The following is a 22,535-nucleotide window of genomic DNA, read 5'->3' as shown; positions in this document are numbered from 1 at the left end:
ATCTAGAACTATTAAGGTCGTCTCGATACCAACACTCGACAAACTTTTACTTTTAACACTACCCAACTCCGTCGATCCTTTGTCGGCGTTGCATTAATTGCTCGCCCATCCTTTGGCCTCCCTCGTGGCGTCGTGCCCTCCTAGCCAAGTTTGGTTGCATCGTCCTCGCTAATTAACGAAGATCTTCTCAGATCGGTAGAAGAGAACATCATAGTACATGCGTGTGTGTTGAACGAGAGAGGACACAGGTTAGCAGGAAGAAAGAAAAAGAGAGACAAAAGAAAGCATGTTCCTTAAAGTTAACAAAAAGGAAATATATTGAGCTGAAACAATGGAGATGGATAAGGGGGGGGACGCCGCCTTAATGCATGAAATCCCACAGAACATAAACATTGCCTGTTGGTGGCAGGCTAAGGTTGCTAGTGCCACCTTATCCACTGTCTGTTTTTTGCTCGCCCACTTCATTCACCCTTGTCAAATCCTAGTAACTGATAGTCTATAGTAGACATATTTTTCAATCTACATCCGACAGTTATTAAAACACAACCAGATCATAATGTTCTCATTGTCACTGATTATCTTAAGAATAATGCCTGTTATCATGAGTTCTAGTCATGTGCATCCGTTCATTTTTTGGCTTAGTTTGCGCGATTTTTAGTATGTAGATATGTATGTATTGATTCTCTTTCCTGTATGCCAATATCCGCCATAAACGAGTCAAGCTATACGCAAGATTCCACATCAGTTGAGAAAAAAATTATACATTTCTTATAAAGGTATAAAAACCACTCTCTAGCATACGTGTTTAAAAACTGTGAGGTTGATGACGATACGTAATGAGCCAAAACGGACAATATCTGCTACCAGTGGACTTGAATTGTTACACTATAACATATGAGAAGCTGTACGACTCAATATTTTTCACTGTTCAGGACCTTTAATAGAAGGTAATCTAGGGTGTTTTTCGAGAATTTTACAATGATCTCCTCTCCATAAATAGTCTTTTTTGTGTCATTCCAAATGTGAAACAAGTTTCCGTATTTTATTGGTGTCATCTGGGTTTATATTGCTCCTCGTGGATTAGATCCCGACCTGTTATTTACCTTTCCATTTTTTCATTACAAATAACATCAAAAGTGGAGTATCCGAACCGCATTTTGATCAAAGATATATCTCTTAACGAATTGAACTAATAGAGTTCAAGAGATGAATAAAAAAATCAAACATAACATAAAAACTTGAAAATCCATAACATACTTGTTTATATCAAAGTGACTTAGCCGATGAAGAACGATTTTAAGACTAAATCTAGTGATATATCTATATCTATGTCTATATATATATATATATTGAAACGAGCGGAAGTAAACTAAAGTAGATGGAGAATTGGAATAGGAGAGTTGAGTTGAAAGGAATGGATGAAGTCGGATTGAGACAAGTTTAGAGGAGGCAAAGAGAAATGGCTATAAGTGGAGCTTCCTCTTCTTATCTGCTCCATGCTGATTAGAGCTGACACCGTGTTCCTTAATATTCCTTCGCCGCCCGCTGAGATCACCTTGCCCTTCTTCATGCCTTCCTCTGCTTCTCGTCTAGCTGGAAAAACCGCGTCGATGCTACTCTCACACTCTTTGATCATCTTCGAGATCGAGTCGGTTTTATAGAATGGTTGTTCGAGTATCTTTTCGATGAACGACACCCTTAATAACCCCCCTGTTCGTTTGTCGTACTTCTTCAAGATTTTCCCCAACCCTACACGAATACGTTCGGGTTTGACTAAATTCTAACGTTCTTGAAACCGTAAGAATCAAATCGGTTCGATATCGAACGAGGTAAAGTTATGTACCTATGTAATTGACATTGCTGTAGTTGACTAGAAGCACCATTTCACCATGCAAATTCACAATATCTTCTCTAATATTCCCCATTTCTACTACGCTGTGATATTCTCTTCCACTTCCATCTCGACCCCAACTTTTCAAAACCCTATCTATTCTCTCTCTCAATTCCTGCAATATCAAATGATATTCCGTCACATGGTTTGTCTCATCGATCAAAATCTTTAATATTTGAGGTTCGGTTTCTAAATTTGTGGCTCGAAAGGAAAACGTCTAGTTTTCTCTAATCAATTCATTTTAGCAAACCTCTCGAGCTTGTTCGCTACCGGACGTTTTTTTAGTTCCAAGGTAGATTTATTTTTTCATTAATATTAATAGTAATGAAAATTAAAATGTGTGACTTTTTTTTTATTTTAATTATTTAAAGAAAAAAAAGTTTTTTTTTCTTTCTAGAATCTAAATATAGTTCAGAGTTTATGTGGGACCCAATGAGGGGATTTAGTCAATATTGGGCAACACAGTAAAATAATAATTAAATAAAAAAATCTTCAATTTTAGGTGACAGGTGGGTGAGGATAATACATCTTCCAACCTGTTCCCCGAAAATTAATTTAAGTTGGATTTATTGTTTTTTTTTTTTTTAAAGAATGGTTTATGATACAATTATATATACCTATTTTAATTTTATTTTATTATGTCGTTTTTTTATTATTTATTTTTTAACGACTTTTAAAAATAAAATTTAAAATGTAATTTTTAAAAATATATATTGAAATAGAAGGGTAAATCTTAATTTAATGCTTATAAATAAATAAATAAATTTTTATTTACTTATTACAAGAATTAGAATAAATAATAAAAAAACAACTCGAATTAACCCATTCAAAATAATCTAATTCAGTCTATAAACGCTCGTAAATATATTTAGTTATTTATTTTTATTAAAATAAATATGTAATATTTATAAACTATTATTTTTTTAAAATCCCAATATTTTATTTTTACTTAGGATATATATTTTTTTTTTATATTAGTGTTTTAAAGTATTGGTAGGCCACTATTGACTTTAAAAATTTTGAATAATAAAGAAACAATTTAAAATATATTAAATTAAGCATTAAACTTTATATAATCGGGTACTTTTAAAAAATAACACAAAAAAACACGAACATTCAATACTCTCCTTACAAACCCTTTTAATTGAAAACGAAACTAAAATTCAACAAACACTAACCCGATGTCGGATCACAAAATCTTCCTCCTGCTCCATAAAAAAGGAATTGAACTTATCGATCTCGGAGTTCAACAAGTAAACAAACTTGACTTCAACATCGATATCGGCATCGAAATGAACATTAGCATCAGCACTTCTCGAGATCACCCGAACGAGTTTCTTTAGGTCCTTGTATAAAAGGAATTTGTCCCTCCAATCGGGCAATGTGTCCTCAATTTGTTGCTTGAGGCGCTTCCCGAACTTCATCGGATGGTGTTTTCGTCGAAGGCAATGAGAGGAGGAAGAGGAAGAAGGAGGAAGGGAGGCTTATAAAGAAAAGGGGAATGAAAGAGAATATTAGGAGTATATGCTTGGCGTGATGAAATGATTTTTAGGGGAAAAATTAAATTATTGATGTAAAAAAAAAAAGCATATTCGATTGGTTTATTACGTTTAAAAAAAAAAAACAATTAAATAGGACTGAGGCTAATTGATGTCCCGAGGGATTACACTAACTTCACATGCGTGTCATTTTTGCCTCGTTCTCATTGGTGCCGTACAATCTCAATGTCCAATCATATTCCGCATTTATTTTTTTCCATTCTAATATTTTTACGCATGTTATAATTTGTTTAATTATTTTAAATCGATCAAAAAGTAAAAAATAACTAAAAATAATAAAATAAAAATGAAAACTTAATGAAGTAGGGCCCACACTACTTATAAACTTTTAATATATATATATATACACATAATATTTTGTATTTTTTTGACAATAAAATAAAAGAGAAAGCAAAATAAAATGTGAGCACTCCTCTCTTTATCGATCGAGCTACTTCGCTCTTGTGTGCTCTTGTAAAAGACTAAGTCAGTCATTGGCTAAGATTTGACGTGTACGGTGTCTATCACCTCGATACGACACTATAAAATGCATGATTTCTGCTAAATTAGTCATGGATTAAATTGTTATAAAAAGAAGGTGAATTTGTAACTTTTTACTCGATGATATAATAAAAATGTAGAGGGAAAAGAAGATTCTCGGGAATCTCCTCGTAAACACCAATTTTTCGTCAATAATTAAAATAATAAAATATATTTAAAAAAAAAATTACAAGGGGTGACTTTGACTAAACAATCTTTTTAAAAATAAAAAACATGGGAATATAATTCCTCATATTGTTCCTAATTTTGGACCCCTAGTCGTAGGATATGAATTGGATATGCTTTGAACTTAAAAACATTTGTGGGCCCCACCTTCCTTTCAATTCTGGCCGTTGGATTGGTTTCATCTCCACTCACCATTTTCAGGATATTCTTTTCTTGGATTCTTCCCCCATTAATTATTTTCTTTATTATTATTATTATTATTATTATTTTATTTTTTTGATTAAGCATATGCTCTACCATTGCATCAATTTCTTTTTCATTTTTTTCTTTTTTCTTTTCAATTTAGTGTTCATAAAGTTTCCATTAAATTAAAATATTAAAATTGGCTATTAATAATATATTTATTATGTCAATTAATTTTAATATTAACCCACAAAAAAAATTTCATATAATTTAAAAAAATGGATAAGAACTGAGATTTTTTTTCCGATTAAAAAATGGATAACGAAAAAATGTCAACTAGAGTGGAAATTAGAGGACAAGCCGAGAACCTGTGATTAATGGAAAGAACTCGAACACAACCCATGTCTGATTTTTGTTAACCATTCTTCCTCGCCTCGTCTTTACATCCTATTTTAATCTTCATACACTTGAAATTTTTTTTTTCGTGAGAATCAAAATTTTCGTTATATATACTTTTTTAAAAAATATTTATTTCAGATAATAATTTTTTTTTTTAAAACTTAAATTTTGTACAATATAATCTTCATCCTCGTCCTGTTTAGTCAAGGGAGAGAAATCTCTCCTCCATTATCCGCTTCAACAAGAATTCCAACCCATGGCTTTTGAAATGCCTCTCATATGGACTCTAAGATGCTCGAACATCGAGCCTTGCAACGATGATAAATTATTCAATGAGATTGCTACAATGTGACTGTCTCTTAATAACAGTCAATTCAAAAATATATATGTCAGTAATAATTATTGCATTAAAAATCGAAACATTTTTATAATTTCTCTCTCTTACATTCAACGATTCGAAACGGTCAGTCACATCATAATGGTTTGATCGAATAATTTATGTGTACTAAATGAGTTAGGACATGCAACTCTACGACTTCGAGGTATATGAAGTCATCCACACTCTATCTTCATCGTGTATGTAACGAACTCTGCATTTTGTGCACAGGACGCGGTCGGTCAAAAGATTATAACCTTTTTGAATCTGAGTACATAAATAAGCGTTACCCATCAATTATTAATACCCAAAAGCTTCACTATTTTGGCTTTGGATACTCACAATCAATATTTATTAATACCCAAAAGCTTCAACGTTTTGGCTTTGGATACTCATAATAACATCCTATTCCAAGTTCATCCAACCATACCATTGAAAAAAGAAATCAACTTTAAGAAAGTGAAAGAAAAATGAAATGATGGGTGAGTCTTACTCTCGAGGTATCTTCTTCACACGTCATACCATATGTCACGATGATGCTTGTCCAAGGTATGTTGTCCATGGCTGTATACCCGTTGCATACCAAATCTCTTGTATTGTATCACTTTACTGCTTTCCTTTATCGTTTTCATCCATTTTTTTTTTGTATCTTCTAAGTCTACGTCTGGTAGACATAAAATGTCTCAAAATATACTATAGAGAGATATGACTAGTTGTTAGTTCTTCATACCAAGAGTTATATGCTATTTAAACGGTTGTGTTCTCTACCTCACTTATAGCTTATAACATTGCTTTCAAACATTTTTTCAAAAATCTCTCTACCCGAGAGAAGTCTCAAAAAAATCCAAGACACAACCCATAAAAGTTAGCTCAGACGCAGACCAAGGCTGACCCTATTTAGCTAGGCCAACCCAAGGGAACCTAGCTGAGCCCCAGTGAGTAAAAGACCAACAAGGACAAATCTAGACGTGAAATCTAAGGTTTTAGATCAACACTATAAGACTTATCCCCTCTAGATTGAGCCAAATGATTCAATTCAAAAATGGTTCATCGAGCTCTAAGAATCATACCCATAAAAAATAAAAAAAAAAGATAAATTCAGGGAGTTTACTAAACATTCAAACCTATTAAATACAAAATTTTGAAAGAAAGCATAAACTAGACAAGTAGGAGAGAGAGGAGAGACGGAGAGGAGAGAGAGATACAGCAAAGCAAAGGGTAACCAAGACCAATCCAGCAAATATATAATAGTAAAAGACTAAAAAATTCCATTTTGGGTATCACCAAAATCTCTCTTGAGGCGCTGTCGTGGTGCGTGGGAACCCACTAGCAGCTTTTTTGTCTTCTCTAATTTCCCTCTCTCGCTGTTCTTCATCGATATCATATTGTCTTTAGATATATCTTATAATGTCCCTTTCATTTCAAATATAAATACACATTATTTTGCTGTTGTGCTGTTTTTAAACAAAATTTCATCCCAAAACAGTAATGATTTTCTCATTAATGGTGTCGCTGTTTGAGAAATCTGGGTAGTTGTCGCCGTTTGTGTATGTGGAGAAACGGGTAGTTTTTAGATTACCCTAAAAAAAAAATTAAATAAAATCGTGAGAGAAAAATGGGAATCCATTGATTTGTTCTTCAAAACTTGTGCGTGTTCTTCCGGCTTCGATTTCTTCTCTGCATTTTGGGTCTCTGTTTTCTGGGAGAGAGGCAGATTTTTTGTGTTTCTTCTCTCTCCCTCTCTATATTTTGCCCTTATGTCTCAGCAGCGGCCATTTCATAGCAATAATAGCGTTGGCGGCCAATACAATGATACCACTTTCACCAAAATCTTCGTTGGAGGCTTGGCTTGGGAGACTCAGCGGCATACAATGAGAAGGTTTTTTGAGCAATTTGGTGAGATTTTGGAAGCTGTTGTTATTACTGACAAGAACACTGGCAGATCGAAGGGCTATGGATTTGTAAGTGTCCCCTTTCCCCTTCCGTTTTTTCTTTGTCGAAATGGGGATTTCATTTGGTGTTCTTCTGGGTTTTTTAGGTCACATTTAAGGATCCTGATGCTGCCATTAGAGCTTGTCAAAACCCTTCCCCTGTGATCGATGGAAGAAGGGCTAATTGCAATCTTGCTTCCCTTGGTGCCCATAAGCCTCAACATGGTTCTTTATTGTTCTTTCTTTTTGTTTTCGTCTCTTAAATGGATCATATTAGTTTATGCATGCAAGGTGTTTGATATTTTGCCTCTTCCAAAACCTGTGATGACTCCTTCAATGGAGGCCTCTGAATCTGTGTTTTTTGTTGTGGAGGGATATCTGAAATCTAAACAAACAAAGGAAGCCATGTTTTTCAAAGATTAACACCAAAAGATTGAACAAATTTGCAGGTGGTGGTGGAAGATCTAGAGGTCCATCTGGGATTGTGAACCCTCCTGCTTATCATGTTTCTTCATCGTCTTATGTTCATCAGCCCACTACTCAGTATCCATTCCCTCTTTCAGCTTATGGGTAAGGTTGCAAGAGGAATCATTAATGCATGAACAAACCCAAGTTCTCAATTTCCATGTTTTTTTGATTCAATCTGTTCTTCTTGGTTCTTTTGGCCGAATTTCAGCTATTCTGGATACTCACAAGACAGGATTTATCCAATGGTGCGAATGTTTTAATGTTGGTTTGTGTTTGTAATGTTCTTAGCATTGATTTGATCTGAGCTTGGTCGTGTTTTGTAAGCAGAACTATTATGGTGTTTATGGTGGCCAACAATTTTCTCCTTATTACTCTGCAAACGTGATTCCGGGACCAGCTGGAATGTTTCAAAATCTCTATCCGTATTACGCTCAAAGTAGCCAGGGGTATGAGTTCGGAGTCCAGTATCCACACCTAATGCAGTACCCGTATCTTCCTCAGCAACACAGTTCGACTGGTATTCTATCACTGCCTGTCTCGACCGCAACAGGAACAACCAGTGCAGGTGATGCTTGTAATCTAATCCTTGTTATCTAAAGAATGTCATTCGTTTAGAGCATGTTGGTTTTGAAAGTGAATGTAACAGGTGCAACAACGTCGACGACGACAATGGCAGTTGGAGGATCGGGGCCTTTACAAACTTCTTCTGCGGTAGCAACTGAACCGAATTCTTCCGAGGTAATCTCAACTGGATGACACAAATGCCTTGTTGTCACACGCTAACCACATCGACAAAGCTTGAATACTGAATAACAATGGCAAGTTTTTAAGTCGTGTGATTCGATAAGAAGGATGAGGAAAAGGAAAAGGAAAAGGAAATTCACGTTCCAGCATCGTCAAGTCGCTCATGAAAACGTCGGTAACAAGCATATCCCATCTCTATCAAGTATCAACATTATTTACGTTTGGTCATCTGCCATTAGTTTGTTAGAACAATTAGCTTAAGAATTTTATTCATTCATGTATTATGCGAAAAGACGGGGAACCAAATGAAGGGTTTGGATTCTTCCCGTGTTTCGTTCTGACTGCAACAAGACGATCGTGTCGGGGAAGCACGTAGCCTCCTACGACACAGTCCTGTTTCGATATGATTAACAGTGAAGGGTTCAAAAGATTGATTTTATATCTTTTGAGCTTCACAATTTGTGGTTGGTGAAGAAGGAGTGGGATTAGTTAGAAAAAGATATCTGTGTAATATGTTTGAGCAAAATTATTGGGTGTTCTTCTGCTGTTCTTTCACATATCATTATCAGTTGGGGTTCTTTTTGGTTATTAGGATTCTCTGGCTTACCATAATATCACCTCTTTTCCTCTTTCCAGACTGTGTATGGAATCCAAAGCCTCCTAATAATTTCATGTCTTTCCTACCTTTTGAATTTTCTTCTTTCTTTTCTGTGGGTTTCTGTCATAAAGTTGCTCATGGCTGGCGGTAGGGAATCTGTGCTACTATAACGAGCGGGACAACGATTGTACGACGTTTGTTCTAACTCGGTAAAAAAAGTCAACCATGAGAAATTATGTAACGATCTAACCTACTGCTAGCGGATATTGTCCTCTTTGGACTTTTTTGCTAAGGAGAGTTTTCATACCCTTATAAAGAATGCTCCTCTGGTTCGTTTCTCTCTCCAAATTTGAATGTTTTCTAAAATATTTCTTGCAAATGTGACTTGAGGCACGGACGTTGTCCACATGAGTGAGGAAATACATTTGAAAACGATTTGAAAGAATTGAAGAAGACAACTATAAGCAAATAAAGGAACACCGCAACTTAAATAACCTATATAAATCAGGGTAGGAAGGAGTGACAATTAGTCAAATCTCCTATAGTATATTTTGGACCATTTTAGCCTTAGCGGATATAGACATGATTTTGGTTTTAGCCCTATCGGGTGCAAACATGATTTTGGTGAACGTTCAGCATGTAAGAGGGGTTTGGAACGGGCATGCGGCCATCGACAACATGTCCTGGAGAAGCATGACCAGAACATCTGTGGCCACAAACAACACGTTTTGGATAATCATGACCGTGACACTTGGATCCTTTCAAATTCCTTGGAGCTCTACATTAAAATCATAATAATAATAATAATAATAATAATAAAACTTTTTGAAATTTAAGGGTATTATTATTTTAGTTTTTTTTTTTTTTTTTTTTTTTTTTTTTTTTTTTTTTTTTTTTTTTTTTTTTTTTTTTTTTTTTTTTTTTTTTATCTTCCAAACTTAAAAAAAAAAAAATAATAAATATATGTTTTTCTTTAATTATTATTACTTGAAACAAAAACCATTTACCAAAAAATAAAAAAGGTAAACCCTATACTGCAATCCACACGTCAACCCATCTTTCTTCGTTCTTTATTTCTCTTTTCCTCTCTTGTATTCTTCTCTGTGTTGCCGTCGCCGACCACCGGCACGCCCCCGCCACCACTCTTTCTTTTCCGTCTCTATAAAAAAGAGGAGGCTATGTTCTTAGCCAAGTTCGATCGAATAACATTTTTTTTCAGGCGCAAGAGTTGATTTTGAGGTGAAGACAGAAAATCCCACTAAACTGGTAATTTCCGGAGCTCTGAACTTTCCTTCTGCACATAACATGTTTGTCAAAATGCCATGTCTAAAATTTGTCAAATTTCTCTTGAATTTTCGCTGCAGTTCGGTAAGATTTTGGGCACTTGGTTCAAACTTTAGCATGTTCTTGATTAAGTAGCTATGACTGTTAGGTGGCCAAGGCTTTTAACGCCCACACACCTGTCTCAGATTATTAGGAAACAGAACAATCCTTTCACAGCTTACCAACTGTTCAATGAAGCCAAATGTAGGTATCCAAATTATCAGCACAATGGTCCGGTGTACGCCGCAATGATCAATATACTTGGAAACTCGGGCAGAATTTCCGAGATGAGGGAAGTGATAGATCAGATGAAAGTTGACTCTTGTCAGTGCAAGGATTCTATATTTTCATTTGCAATTAAAACGTATGCTAGTCATGGATTATTGGAAGAAGGTATATCTCTGTTTAAAAGCCTTGGGGGATTTAACTGTACCGATAGAACACAAACTTTCAATACCCTTTTGGAAATACTCTTGAATGAATCTCAGCTCGATGCTGCTTGTCAGCTTTTTCAGCAGAGTTCATTTGGTTGGGAAGTGAAATCCAGGACTCAGTCATTGAATTTGCTAATGCAATCTCTTTGTCAAAGAGGCCAATCTGAACTTGCTTTACATGTCTTTAAAGAAATGGATTACCAAAGTTGCTATCCTAATAGGCTGAGTTATTTGATTCTAATGAAAGGACTGTGTCAAGATGGTAAGCTTCATGAGGCCATCCATTTATTGTATTCCATGTTCTGGAGGATTTCTCGAAAGGGTAGCGGAGGGGACATAGTAATTTACAGAACCCTTCTGTTTGCTTTGTGTGATAATGGAGAGATTGAGCAAGCTGTGGAAATACTAGGCAAGATCTTGAAGAAAGGACTGAAATCCCCTAAGCGAGCTCATTACTTGATTGACCTCAACTACTGCAGGATTAGCAAGCTCACCGTCACGGAAATCAAGTGTTTAATCAATGAAGCTTTAATCAAAGGTGGAATTCCCAGTTCAGATAGTTACTGTGCCATGGCTATCGATCTATATAACGAAAACGAGACTGATCAGGGAGATAAAGTTGTTAGCCACATGCTAGCTAAAGGCTTTTGGCCACCATCCTCAGTCTATGAGGCGAAAGCAGCTGCATTATGCAAAGAAGGAAAAGTTGATGATGCAGTGAAGGTAATTGAAGAGGAAACGGTGAAGGGAAGTTGTGTTCCAACCGTTGCGTTGTATAACATCGTTCTGAACGGTCTTTGTAGGGCAGGCAAGTCAACAGTGGCTATGGAGTTCTTGAAGAAAATGGCAAAGCAGGTCGGTCTTGTTGCAGACAAGGAAACTTATAGCACTTTAGTACATGGTCTTTGTCGTGAAAATAGATACACTGAAGCATGCAAGTTGTTGGAGGAAATGGTTATCAAATCACATTGGCCTTGTTCTAACACATTCAATACACTTATCAGAGGTCTTTGCTCGGTTGGAAAACCATATAAAGCAGTGATGTGCTTGGAAGAAATGATTAGCCAAGGCCAATTGCCTGAACTTTCTGTCTGGAATGCTTTGGTTTCATCTTTGTGTTTCAACGTGGCTGGCACCTTTATGTGGTCTAAGGTCTTACAACAGATAAAAAGTTGTTGATGTACTGTGCCAGAGTATGTACAGTAAGATATAAATCTCATTTTGGTACAGATTTTTACATTGGTTCAATACTTTCAAGTATCTATTTTGATTCCTAAACTTTAAAAATAATCATTTTGATTTGGATCGTTAATAATCTAGGCCTGTGGTGTTTTCGCCAGACGATCTTTGTGAGTAGTTTTATCCTCCCCATTGGCTATATGGGTAGGTTGCCCCTCGCTGCTGCATTCTGTTAGACTATGGATTACAAGAACAAATGTAGTTGAGTGAGACAGCAGGCGGATTACTTGTTCCACTGTACCGAGATGTGAGGTGCATGTGGTGATGATCATCCTGGGTATGCGCGGGAGCCCTTGATAGGCACTCTAGGACTTGCCAACGCTCATGAAAATCCGAGTCAATCCTCCATTCATTCAACTAGAGGTGTGTATAACGAGGCCACCTTTACAACCTTCTCCCTCATGTCCCTATGTTGTAGTAAGGTAGGGCGCTTGGGTAGTTCAACTACCCCTTAGCTCGGTGCCCATGATGGGATCGTTAACAATTTAATAGAGTGATGGCTTTGAAAATAGGTAGATTCATCAGTTGATGTGAGCATGTATTGAAGCTATACTTTAAAATTTGTAGCTAGAGCTTGAAGTGCATTATTTGAAGTTTTAAAGTTTCTTATTTGTAGCATAACGGTAAGTTGAATGTATCGTGGGACGAAAAAATACAAAAGTATGTATCATATCGTATAGATATATAGAATTGAGGTCTGTTGACACTTGGTAATCCACATAAAATAGAATAATCAAACCATTTTACAATGCATGTTTTCTAATTGTTTGCATCATAGCAGCCAAGATGAAGCCAAGAGAGGAATTTCTTAACAGAAAATAACCAAAGAATATCAGGTAATATTGTGAGTATACAAAAGAAAAAAAAAGGGTTCATAGTTTAAGAGCAGCAATAGCTTCAGGTTTAAAGTCAACTCTAAGACCCAACACACGCCTAACCTCTGCAGGGGTAAGTCTCCAAGTCATAGGTCCTGAGTTCTCACCCCAGAAGTCTAGAATCTCTGAAACCTTCTCCAAGTTGAGAATTGTGGCCATTTGAGTGAGACGAGCGAACTTATCTCTTACAGTTCTCTGAGTCATGCTGGAAAAGTGGCTTACCAACGCCCTTGCATCTCTGTCAAGTTGAAGCCCTCCAAGCTGACTGAATCTCTTCTGCACCATAATCACTTCGAGTCTCTTAACGATGAAATCAATCACCAAATGCACAAACGAGTCGTAGTTGTTGGCAGTCATTAGAGGCTGAAGCCATGCCACATTTATCTCCACACCATGGAGAAGTCTTTGGACCCATGGGTCATTCACCTCGTTATCAGCATACTCAGCTTCCGATAGTTCGTAGCTAATTGTTGCAACAGTATCCAAAACAGGACGAATCCGAGGTGTTATAGTCCCGACCAATTGTTCCAGGCCAGCATTCAAAGCTTGCTTGAAAGTGTTGCTCATGTCGCCTAATTCAGACAAGCATGATTTCACTTTTTCTCTGTCCGCAGGTGCAGGAAATACCTGGGAAAAACGGTTCCACTCCACTTGTGTTACATATTTTGGAAATAAAACTACAAAATAAACAGTACAAATCTAGGCACGGGGAGAATTCATATGGAACAAAAGAACAGTAAGCCAAGTTATTCAACTGATGTTATTAATTACAGCGATGGACCAGATATGAGAGAGTAGAAAACAGTTAAGATGTCAACTCACAACTGTCACTGCGTCGTTGCCAAATTATTCAACCCAGACATAGAAAATACACAATCAACTTTGGAAGAGGAAGTACACAGTCAGCATAAAGTAAAACAAGCTTAATTTCCAGATCAATTTGATTCTAAAATACTACATGATAAGATACATTCTAATTAGATCGAATGCAGCTAAAAGAAGATGCAAAAAATAGGTTACTTGCTCTCAAAGATCAGATTAAACATCTAAACACTGAATTCTACACTAGATAAGGCTGAGACCGAGCAATAATTTTCAATATTTTCCGGTTAAGCTTGCTTATCGTGCAGCAGAAGATTTTTTTCCTTTTTCATACGGCCATTTGGAGTGAAATTGTTCTTATGAGAGTCGAGTTCTTCTGTGGATCAGTAGCCCCGGATGGCATCAATACTTTTGACAAGTTGCAAAGGAGATTTCCTCGCCTTCAGGTCTCCCCAAACAATATGTTTTATGCAATGAGTGAAGAGATTTATCTCATCTCTTTCCACACAGTAACTTTCAGATTCTTTGGGAATCCGCTGGCTTGGGTGGAATAAGCTATAAGGCACATTGAAGACTGGATGTTGTAATCACTAACTGGTTGGAGTCTGAAAGGAAAGGTGAAGATGTTGTTGTGGTCCAACATCGTGAAGGCTATTATGTGGTTAATTTCAAAAGAAAGAAATGCTATAATTTTTAAAGATATGTACAATCTTTTGCTCACTTTTGTGATCTTGTACAGCTCATGGCCTCTAATTAAAGTAGCCAACACAAATCTGTTGGTAACTACACTACTTCCCTCATCAACTTAGATTGGAAGATGTTTCTGTAAGCTCTAGCCTTCAGGAAACGGACTTCTTGGCCCTTGGCCTGTTAGGTGTTTCTCTTTTGTTCTTTCTTCTTGAATGAAACACTCATCTCTCATCAACAAACAAAATAAATAAAGGTTTTTCTAGTGCACCGTTGATTCCTTTCAACCCCGAAACTGATTGTAGAATTTCTTAGATAGAAACTAGTCAAAGAGTTTTGACAGTCTTGACATTCAGAAGTTCTATTACAAATTTTTTTATGAGATCTCCATCCCACAGTTCCAGAATCGTATGTCTATCAGTTCAATTTCATGTTCACTAAATTCATGCTTTGAACGTTTTCCAAATGTGAAACATGTGATGAGAGTACCAAAAGTATAGAGTTGGGGGACTGAGTCTGGTTTGTGACTATTTTCCAGGAATTTGTAAATAAAGATTCTTTTAATTGCCCTTTAGACCTTATTATTTTTTATTTGAGCCTCTTTTGTATATTTAGTTCAAGTTGTGGTTTGGCTCCTATTATTGGACCGCAGTTCGTAGGCGCTTTAGTATTCTTTTCCAAGCTACCAATTTCAAGGTCACGCATAATTTTAGGCTTAGGGACAATAACCAGATTAAGAATGTTGCACACCTGATAACTGAACTACATTTAAACAGAACTAAGGGATATATTAGATTCGAATAGTGAAACTAAAACTGGACATCAGATGGGGAAACTACAGCCTAATAATAAACTGTTATAGTTATATATGGTATTGCTATCAGATGCATGACAATGAACTACGCAATTTCAAAAGCAACACTCATTTGCCAAGGGTATAAGTTCACACAACAGATTACAAAGTTAATAAACTGGGCTTGCAATCCTAACCTACCTTTTAAACAATAAACAATGAAAACTAAAAGTGAAAAAACAAAAATAAGTTGTGCAATATAGAACAATAATAGTAGTTAACTTTGAAGCAAATGGTAAAGGTGAAGTATAATACCTCCGAACACTGCTCCTCAATCTCATGTTTGAGTTTCAAAACGTATTCACTACTCACATCCATGTTATTCAAAGCTGTTGCGATCTCCATCCCCGTCTTCTGTACGCCAACGCCACCTAAGAATAGTTTTGCACCTAAATTTGGTTCTCGCATTTTCTGCTGTAATGCCTCTTGGTATTCGTTGCTCAATAGACTACTAGCACCACTCAGAACTGCAATCAATGAACTGATATTCGAAGTGGATATTGCACGTCTTAAGCAACTCTGTAGAACGTAGAACACATCGTCCACCATAGAAGTTGTAAGACTATCAGGCACCAGCTCGTCGATCTTGATAGCTTTCCTCACATTTTCTACCATGAAAAATCCCTCTAGAATCACGTAAGATCCCGTGATATCTTGAACCGCTTTGCTAAAACTTCCACTTCTGAAAGCCTTTGTAGCTCGAGGAACCAACTCTGGATCTATATAACTCAAACACTTAATTTTCGAGACCATGAATTCAGTGTAATCCTCACCTAACTGCATCAATGTCAACAATTCTTCCAAGTATAACTCGATTTCCCTTGGATCAGGTCCTTCTGGTCCTCCACCGACAGCTAACAAATTCTTGCTTTGAGCATTGATTTCAGACGACAACTGAGCTAGTTTCCTATATTCCACATACTTCTTCAATATTAAAGATCCACGTGAATCACACTCCTCCTGAAGTTCACAGATTGCATATACAATCCCATCCTCACCACAGAGACTCCTTAAGATCTCATCATTTTCTTCTACAGCCAAAACAATATCCTTGAACAAATTTGTCAAGCCTCCAACAAAATTAACTTGGTTTTGATTACTACCTACATTATGAGTCTGGTATTGCTGCTCCATCAGCTCTACCAAATTCTCAAATTCAAGCCTAGACCTCATTCCAATCACCTTCTTCAAGTACCCCACATAAACCTGCAACCCTTCCTCCTCCAAACCTAACGGAGAGTAAAGCCGTATGAATCGCAAGATCGTGGGATGATCCCGCTGATCTACAGCCGCCGAGAGCCTCTTCCTGACAATTCCTTCCAACTGTTTCTTCGATTCCAGCAACTGTTCCCTCTGATCCGACCCGGAATCCTTGTACTTATCATCAATTTGCAGAAAAGTCTGCACATACTTGGCTGCAGATTCGTAATCCTCAGAATCGAGAGCTTTCTTAACACCTTCGATACAATTGCCTCTCTCGACAATGGCGTCGATGCGAAGTAAGGTGGAATTGACCCGCGACTGAGCCAGATCAAGATCGCGAACCTTGGCGCTAACCTGGTCGGCGAGGTCGCAGGTGGATGTGACATTAGAGAGCATGTAGTCGGCATCTACTTCGACAATGCCGATGACTTCAGCAGAGCGCTGAAGCTGGACGAGCTGTTTGTCGAGGTCGGAGCGTTGAGAGAGAAGATTGTCGAGATTGAGGTCTAGGGCTCGCTGGTACGCAATACACTCGTGAAGGAGACGGGTCATGGCTCCGACGTCGGTGAGGGTTCGAATGTGCTCGAGTGCCTCGCTTGAGCCGAATTTTATGGAGTCTTGGTGGTCAAGGTGACGGTCATCTTCGACGGCGCCGGTGGACCCGGTGGGAGTGGAAGCCATATCCTGGAGAACGGAATTGCAGGCGGAAAGCTTCTTGTCCGGAGGAGTGAAGCTTCTGTATCTATTTTTCTTCCGTCCCCAAATAACCCAGAAATATTATTTATTTATTTATTTATATATTTACTAAAAGCATTTGAAATGTAACCTTAATTATTTTGAAATATTACCATTGAAATAATAGTGTAAAGAAATCGGTAGTTCTTAAATTCATTTTATTAAACTTCGAAATTTGTTCATTTAAACAACCATGACGGTTATCTCGGTTGGATGATGAATGAAAGTCTCACAGCTAATAATCATGAGTTTATAATCAAATAATACTCTTTTCATTGTGACAAGACTTTTTGTAGAAGCTCAAAGCAAAGTCATGAAAACTTATGCTCAAAGTGGATAATATCATACCATTGTGAGGAGTCATGTTCGTCTAATATGGTATCAGAGTCATGCCCTAAACTTAGTCGTGCCAATAAATTGGTAAATCGTCAAATGTTGAACAAAGGACTCCATCGAGCCTCAATCGATTAAGGGGAGGCATACTTTGTTCGAAGGGAGGTGTTGAATGATGAAAGTCCCACATCGACTAATGTAAGGAATGATCATGGGTTTATAATCAAAAAATCCTTTTAGGGAAGCCCAAAGCAAACTCATGCTCAAAGTGAACAATATAATAATATCAGTTCCAAAACATTAGTTTATTAATGTGAAAACATTAACTTATATCAATAAAATTTCTAAACTTACATAAATGAATCACACGTTGTTATTGTAAATCTTGATCATCGGCCTAAGGAAACCTTTGTTTTCAATCTATTTTGAGCTCTCTAATTGGACAGTCTAATACATCTACTGCTCATACGAACACGATGGTAAATGAAAAGGAGATTAAAGATCAGAACTTCGCTTGATCTCATAGGTGGAAGAGCTTAACTGCCGAGTCTCGGGAAGAGTTTGCGTGTGAACAGAATTCGTTTGCAAACCCGCTTGCCTACCGATCTTAACTTCGCTTTCTAGCCCCTCTACACTTACCAGCGCCTGCATTCCTTTTCTTGCTTGTTATACTCCTTATACCCACCACATTCCTTTGTCTTTGCACCTCAGTCACCAATCGACTAGTTGTCTTGTTTGCTATACCTTGAATCCATGATCGACCTATATATCAAAGTTGTAAAATGCTACTGGACTCTAGAACTAGTAGAGGAAGAAAGCGATGATAGGTCGAGAGCATTAAGCGTAATCCTGTTAGCTAATGACAGTCACTGATACAACATTCTTCCAATCAGGTGTTTAAAGTTCCTATAACCTTGAAAACCTTAGTAGTGCTGTGTCAAAGCAAACCCTTAGATATGTGCTTCCCAGTAGAAAGGCTAAGTAAATCAAGATCAGTTTAGAGTATTCCTTATCAAAGATTCTAATACCCTCAAAGCAAAACTTTGTAAGATTCTCAATGTAGATCTCACAAGGATAGGTAACTTGATCCTTCTAATAATTTAGCTAAAAATCAAACTTGTAACTGATTGAGAACATTTAAACAAGATGAGATTTCTTCTTTTACTTGTTCAAGAAGAAGGGCTGCAGTCAAGACTCGTTGTTCCTTTCCAAACCCTCTTTAACAATGAGTTTCCTGTTCTTGAACTCCTACATGAAAGAATGAATAAGGGTCAAAGATAAACAAAATGGAATGCAAAATTCAAATTCCAAGGGATTCAGATATAGAATTTTACTGTTCCATTCAAAGAAATTGCTGCATCACGCTCTGCAGCTGAAGAAAAAGAAAGAAAACCGTAAAGACGACTCTTCCCAGCTCGACGATCATTCAAAATTTTTGCACTGACTACAGTTCCAAATTGGCTAAAAAGGTTCCTCAGATCTTCAGGTTTGACATCCCAAGCAAGATTCCCAATATAGATTTTGTAAGGACTTTCATAAATTATGTTCTTCCTGGGTGATGAATGCAGGTTGTTGCGATTTCTCATTTTGGGATTCATATCAACAGCAAATCTAACGCGCATTTCTCGTCCACCAACATCCTTCAAGAAAATAAAATTCATCATTCAATCATACTGAACGGGCTAACATTAAGACAACTTATAATTGATTTGACACTAACAGAACAATCTAATGCCGTAATTGAAACTTTAGCGGAGTTGATTGAACCCATTGTGACATAGCCACATCCCTTGCTTATGCTTGTCTCTGGATTCCGAGAGACCTGGTCCAAAATACAGAGAGATCAATCAAAAATGCCATTCAAAACATGAAAAGAAACATAATCACTGCTTGAACTCATTCAATGTTACTCAAGACAGATAAGAAAATTAAGGACTGCCTTTAAAGAATCATGATTACCTACCTTCGGGTACATTGAATTTGTTAAGCATAAAAATTCAAAAAAATGCTTTCCGGATTCCAATTAGCATGATCTTAAACTAATTGTTTACGGAAGTTCCACAGACAAATAGAAGCAAATAGACCATTCTGGAAATCTAAAACGAAAGAACAGACGATGAAGCATTACTTGGAAATAAAACTACCTCAGCAGCCAAGACTGTACCAAACGGTTTAAACATCTCAACCAGCTCTGCAATGTCGCAACTTCTCGGTAAATTACACACGTAGAGCTCACAAGGCCGTGCCAGATTTTTCACTTCCTGATTCGAAACGCTGTCTTCGCTCTTAACATTGTCTTCCTCGATTACCTCTGCTGTTACCGCATCTTCCTGATCAAGAACAGTGAAAAGCACTGGAAATCTAGCCCCGTGTTTATGCCTCAAGAAACGAGGAGAGCATGAAGAAGATGAAGAAACACATGGCATGGGAGGAGCAACGAAAACCAAGCGGGAGAGTTTCCAGTGGTTAAAGTGGATGGATGAAGGCAAAGAATGCAGTTGTTTCAATGGAAAACAATTATGAAATTTCTGCCCGAGGATCCTTGAGGAAAAAGACAACGACGAGGAGGATAAGCAGCTAGCGGCGTTCGCCATGGCCGAGATGAAGAAGCTCAAACCCCTCTGTCTCAGTCTCAGTTTTGGGCGGATGGATTAGATATGGATAGCGCCATTAACAAATAAGTCGGGTCGGGCAAATATTCTATTTCTAGAAACTTAAAATCTTTCTCAAATTTAAAATAATATATTTTAATATTTAACTTATTAATTTTTTTATTTAATTCATATTGAAACGTTATAATATATTTGAATATATATTTAATAAATTTGAATCTCAATTTAAATTTTAATTATATATATTAATGCTAAAATATAATAAATATATTTTTATTTAAATATTACTTTTTAGAATATTATTCCTTTATATTTAATAATTAAATATTAATTAAGTAAGAATGATCATATCAAACTTGAATAATTTCAAGCATGTAATTTTAGGTTAAGTGAATATAATTTAAAAAATAAATAAAAAGTCTTTAAAAACGAAACATGTGAATTCCAACCTGGTTTTAAGGTTGCGTGAATGTTTTTTTTTTTTTTTTGTATTACTTAATTTGATGATTTTTTACGAGAAAGCTTGGTGGCATAAACTAACCCTTTAAATTTTTTTTACATTACTTCTGGAAATTAGATTAACAATCAACCGAACCGAACCGAACAAGTGTTATATGGGGTTAGGGCACATGCCCTTTAGGAGCTAGTCATAGCCTCAACCTTGTCCTATTGTCGAGGCTGAGAAGGGGCTTTGGGCCTTCTCTTTGCTCTTAGGTTCTAACCTCTTGTGTTTTCCGCATTTGCCTTTTTTTCTTAGTCTCATCAGCCTCGCGGTTTTAAAACACGTCTACTAGATAGAAGTTTCGACATGTTTATAAATAATGTTTTGTTCCACTCTTCAATCGACATGAATATCTCTAAACAGCTTCCAACAAGACTTATCAATGAATTAACTCAGTTGTCAAATCCATGGTCCAGATGGTCTTTGATTTTCTCAATTATGGTACCTTTTCTTCACTTTGATTGAAACAATTCATGTAAATCATGGATCAATTTGTTGAAGCTCCCAAGATTCAAGGGTTGCCAACTCAAAATATTTGCAATTCGGTCCCTAAAGCTTAAAAAAGTTGCATTTTAGTCCCTTTGACATTTTTTAATTATATTCTTGTCACGTAAGATGTTAAAATGTGATTGTAATAAACGCACGTGATTTGATACTGTTGGATGATGAAAGTCCCACATCGGCTAATTTAGGGAATGATCATGGGTTTATAAGTGAGGAATACTAACTCCATTGGTATGAGACCTTTTGGGAAGCCCAAAGCAAAGCCATGAGAGCTTATGCTCAAAGTGGACAATATCATACCATTGTGGAGAGTCGTGTTCGTCTAACAGATACTTAGTAGATAATTAGAAACGGGTGATTCAAGTTGGTTTTAGTCGATATAATTTTCAAATATTGATTGATTCAAATTCAATACTGTAAAGTCAAACAACTAATCGTGGATCGACATGTTGTGGTGAATATGACCTGGGTATACACTGCTTGTCACATTTCAATAATGAGTTTTGCTCGAAGCATCGAACCACTTCAACTAATAGAGATTAGGACACGGGTCCTTCATCGTGTAAGAAGAAATGAATGGGAAGTCTCTAGTCAAACTGAATCCGTCTATCAAAAATTCCAATACTTAATGTGTATGATATTCTACTAGAACATGACCACGTTATTTACTTGACTTAACTATTTCGATATTATTTCAATTCTAAAATTTAAACCTTCCCTACGTTTCCATCGTAACAAGTGTCACTAATTCATTGGCTAAGACTACGTAGAGTACTCAGAGAGAATAGTCTCGGACTTGGAACAACAAATTTCAGCATACCCATAAAAAATTAATTAAAAAAAAAAGCAGCAGAAAAGATGCAAATATATATATAATCAAAATTAATAGAAATATTAACTTTATTTATTTATTTATTTATTATTAATATTATATTTACAATAAATAATACACTTTTGGCATTTTTTAAATATATTTTTACATTTTTTATGATTTTGATAAAAAGAAATTTTTTTTAGGGAAAGGGAAAGAGAGTGAGTGAATTGAAAGACTCGATTCGACACGTCGGCCGAAACATAGCACGATGTCCCAGACGTGATGCGAGTAGAAAATGTAGCCCATTCTACAGACCATTTATCCTTCCTCCTCGCTTCCACTCCCAACTTCAAGAACACCATATATATATATATATATATATATATATATATATATATATATTCCTATCCCCGATTTTAATTTTAATTTAATTTTGGGATATAGGTCTAAATGGATCGGGGCAACTAAGACAGAAGTTGGCGAGAGTAATGCATGAATAAATCGAGATCATGTCTGAATGAGAGTGATCGGAAAACCAGAATGCCCCCAAAGAGATAAGACTAGAACTCAAACGTCCTAGAGTCAATGAGAAACCTGTGTGAATCTGTTAACCCTGTAGGTGACTTATTGAGAATAACTTTTATACTCATCCTTGCTGTATTTTTTCTTTTTGTGTGATGCCACGAGTTAAGAGAAGACGTGTTTGAAAGACGTGGATTGTCACATATGAAAGTATGTCCCGGAG

The 22,535-nt window shown here is 36.5% G+C and overlaps 5 protein-coding genes across 9 annotated transcripts; 2 read left to right on the top strand and 3 right to left on the bottom strand.

Moving 5' to 3' along the window:
• Window positions 1-1,262: 1,262 nt before the first annotated feature.
• Window positions 1,263-3,345, bottom strand: LOC111497698 (SPX domain-containing protein 3). The gene is made up of 3 exons (XM_023148587.1): window positions 3,070-3,345; window positions 1,844-2,006; window positions 1,263-1,749 (listed from the first exon to the last, which is right to left on the bottom strand). The coding sequence occupies exons 1-3, from the start codon at window positions 3,313-3,315 to the stop codon at window positions 1,370-1,372; spliced, it is 789 nt and encodes a 262-aa protein (XP_023004355.1). The 5' UTR covers window positions 3,316-3,345; the 3' UTR covers window positions 1,263-1,369.
• Window positions 3,346-6,416: 3,071 nt separating this feature from the next.
• LOC111497969 (RNA-binding protein 38) lies at window positions 6,417-8,932 on the top strand. Its single transcript, XM_023148996.1, has 6 exons — window positions 6,417-7,074; window positions 7,152-7,269; window positions 7,494-7,614; window positions 7,721-7,757; window positions 7,840-8,077; window positions 8,159-8,932. Exons 1-6 carry the CDS (start codon window positions 6,871-6,873, stop codon window positions 8,266-8,268), a joined length of 828 nt encoding a protein of 275 aa, XP_023004764.1. The 5' UTR covers window positions 6,417-6,870; the 3' UTR covers window positions 8,269-8,932.
• Window positions 8,933-9,875: 943 nt separating this feature from the next.
• On the top strand, window positions 9,876-12,443 carry LOC111497651 (pentatricopeptide repeat-containing protein At1g05600). Of its 5 annotated transcripts, none has more exons than XM_023148502.1 (3): window positions 9,876-10,120; window positions 10,219-11,804; window positions 11,952-12,443. In XM_023148502.1, the coding sequence occupies exon 2, from the start codon at window positions 10,276-10,278 to the stop codon at window positions 11,788-11,790; it is 1,515 nt and encodes a 504-aa protein (XP_023004270.1). In that variant the 5' UTR covers window positions 9,876-10,120; window positions 10,219-10,275; the 3' UTR covers window positions 11,791-11,804; window positions 11,952-12,443. The 5 variants fall into 5 exon arrangements, with proteins under 5 accessions (XP_023004270.1, XP_023004268.1, XP_023004269.1 ...); XM_023148500.1 differs by having other exon boundaries at window positions 11,932-12,443; XM_023148501.1 differs by having other exon boundaries at window positions 10,219-11,813.
• Window positions 12,444-12,550: 107 nt separating this feature from the next.
• On the bottom strand, window positions 12,551-17,103 carry LOC111497650 (conserved oligomeric Golgi complex subunit 4-like). The gene is made up of 2 exons (XM_023148497.1): window positions 15,343-17,103; window positions 12,551-13,352 (listed from the first exon to the last, which is right to left on the bottom strand). The coding sequence occupies exons 1-2, from the start codon at window positions 16,969-16,971 to the stop codon at window positions 12,723-12,725; spliced, it is 2,259 nt and encodes a 752-aa protein (XP_023004265.1). The 5' UTR covers window positions 16,972-17,103; the 3' UTR covers window positions 12,551-12,722.
• A 1,189-nt stretch (window positions 17,104-18,292) lies between these two features.
• Window positions 18,293-20,023, bottom strand: LOC111497999 (29 kDa ribonucleoprotein A, chloroplastic). Its single transcript, XM_023149041.1, has 4 exons — window positions 19,503-20,023; window positions 19,079-19,180; window positions 18,693-18,998; window positions 18,293-18,606 (listed from the first exon to the last, which is right to left on the bottom strand). Exons 1-4 carry the CDS (start codon window positions 19,950-19,952, stop codon window positions 18,547-18,549), a joined length of 918 nt encoding a protein of 305 aa, XP_023004809.1. The 5' UTR covers window positions 19,953-20,023; the 3' UTR covers window positions 18,293-18,546.
• Between the last annotated feature and the right edge of the window lie 2,512 nt (window positions 20,024-22,535).

This window comes from Cucurbita maxima, unplaced genomic scaffold, assembly GCF_002738345.1.
Source record: "Cucurbita maxima cultivar Rimu unplaced genomic scaffold, Cmax_1.0 Cma_Scf00024, whole genome shotgun sequence".
Lineage (NCBI taxonomy): Eukaryota > Viridiplantae > Streptophyta > Magnoliopsida > Cucurbitales > Cucurbitaceae > Cucurbita > Cucurbita maxima.
The sequence above is the reverse complement of the archived record's forward strand: the minus strand, read 5'-3'. Positions and strand labels throughout refer to the sequence as shown.

Coding starts and splice junctions, on each gene's coding strand:
- LOC111497698 (XM_023148587.1), bottom strand. CDS start 3,315: ATGAAGTTCGGGAAGCGCCTCAAGCAACAAATTGAGGACACATTGCCC. Junction 2,007..3,069: donor ATTTTGTGATCCGACATCGG/GTTAGTGTTTGT, acceptor TTGATATTGCAG/GAATTGAGAGAGAGAATAGA. Junction 1,750..1,843: donor CAGCAATGTCAATTACATAG/GTACATAACTTT, acceptor GTATTCGTGTAG/GGTTGGGGAAAATCTTGAAG.
- LOC111497969 (XM_023148996.1), top strand. CDS start 6,871: ATGTCTCAGCAGCGGCCATTTCATAGCAATAATAGCGTTGGCGGCCAA. Junction 7,270..7,493: donor TGCCCATAAGCCTCAACATG/GTTCTTTATTGT, acceptor ACAAATTTGCAG/GTGGTGGTGGAAGATCTAGA. Junction 7,758..7,839: donor AAGACAGGATTTATCCAATG/GTGCGAATGTTT, acceptor TTTTGTAAGCAG/AACTATTATGGTGTTTATGG.
- LOC111497651 (XM_023148502.1), top strand. CDS start 10,276: ATGACTGTTAGGTGGCCAAGGCTTTTAACGCCCACACACCTGTCTCAG.
- LOC111497650 (XM_023148497.1), bottom strand. CDS start 16,971: ATGGCTTCCACTCCCACCGGGTCCACCGGCGCCGTCGAAGATGACCGT. Junction 13,353..15,342: donor TTGAGGAGCAGTGTTCGGAG/GTATTATACTTC, acceptor CGTTTTTCCCAG/GTATTTCCTGCACCTGCGGA.
- LOC111497999 (XM_023149041.1), bottom strand. CDS start 19,952: ATGGCGAACGCCGCTAGCTGCTTATCCTCCTCGTCGTTGTCTTTTTCC. Junction 18,999..19,078: donor TTACGGCATTAGATTGTTCT/GTTAGTGTCAAA, acceptor ATTTTCTTGAAG/GATGTTGGTGGACGAGAAAT. Junction 18,607..18,692: donor CAATTTCTTTGAATGGAACA/GTAAAATTCTAT, acceptor TCTTTCATGTAG/GAGTTCAAGAACAGGAAACT.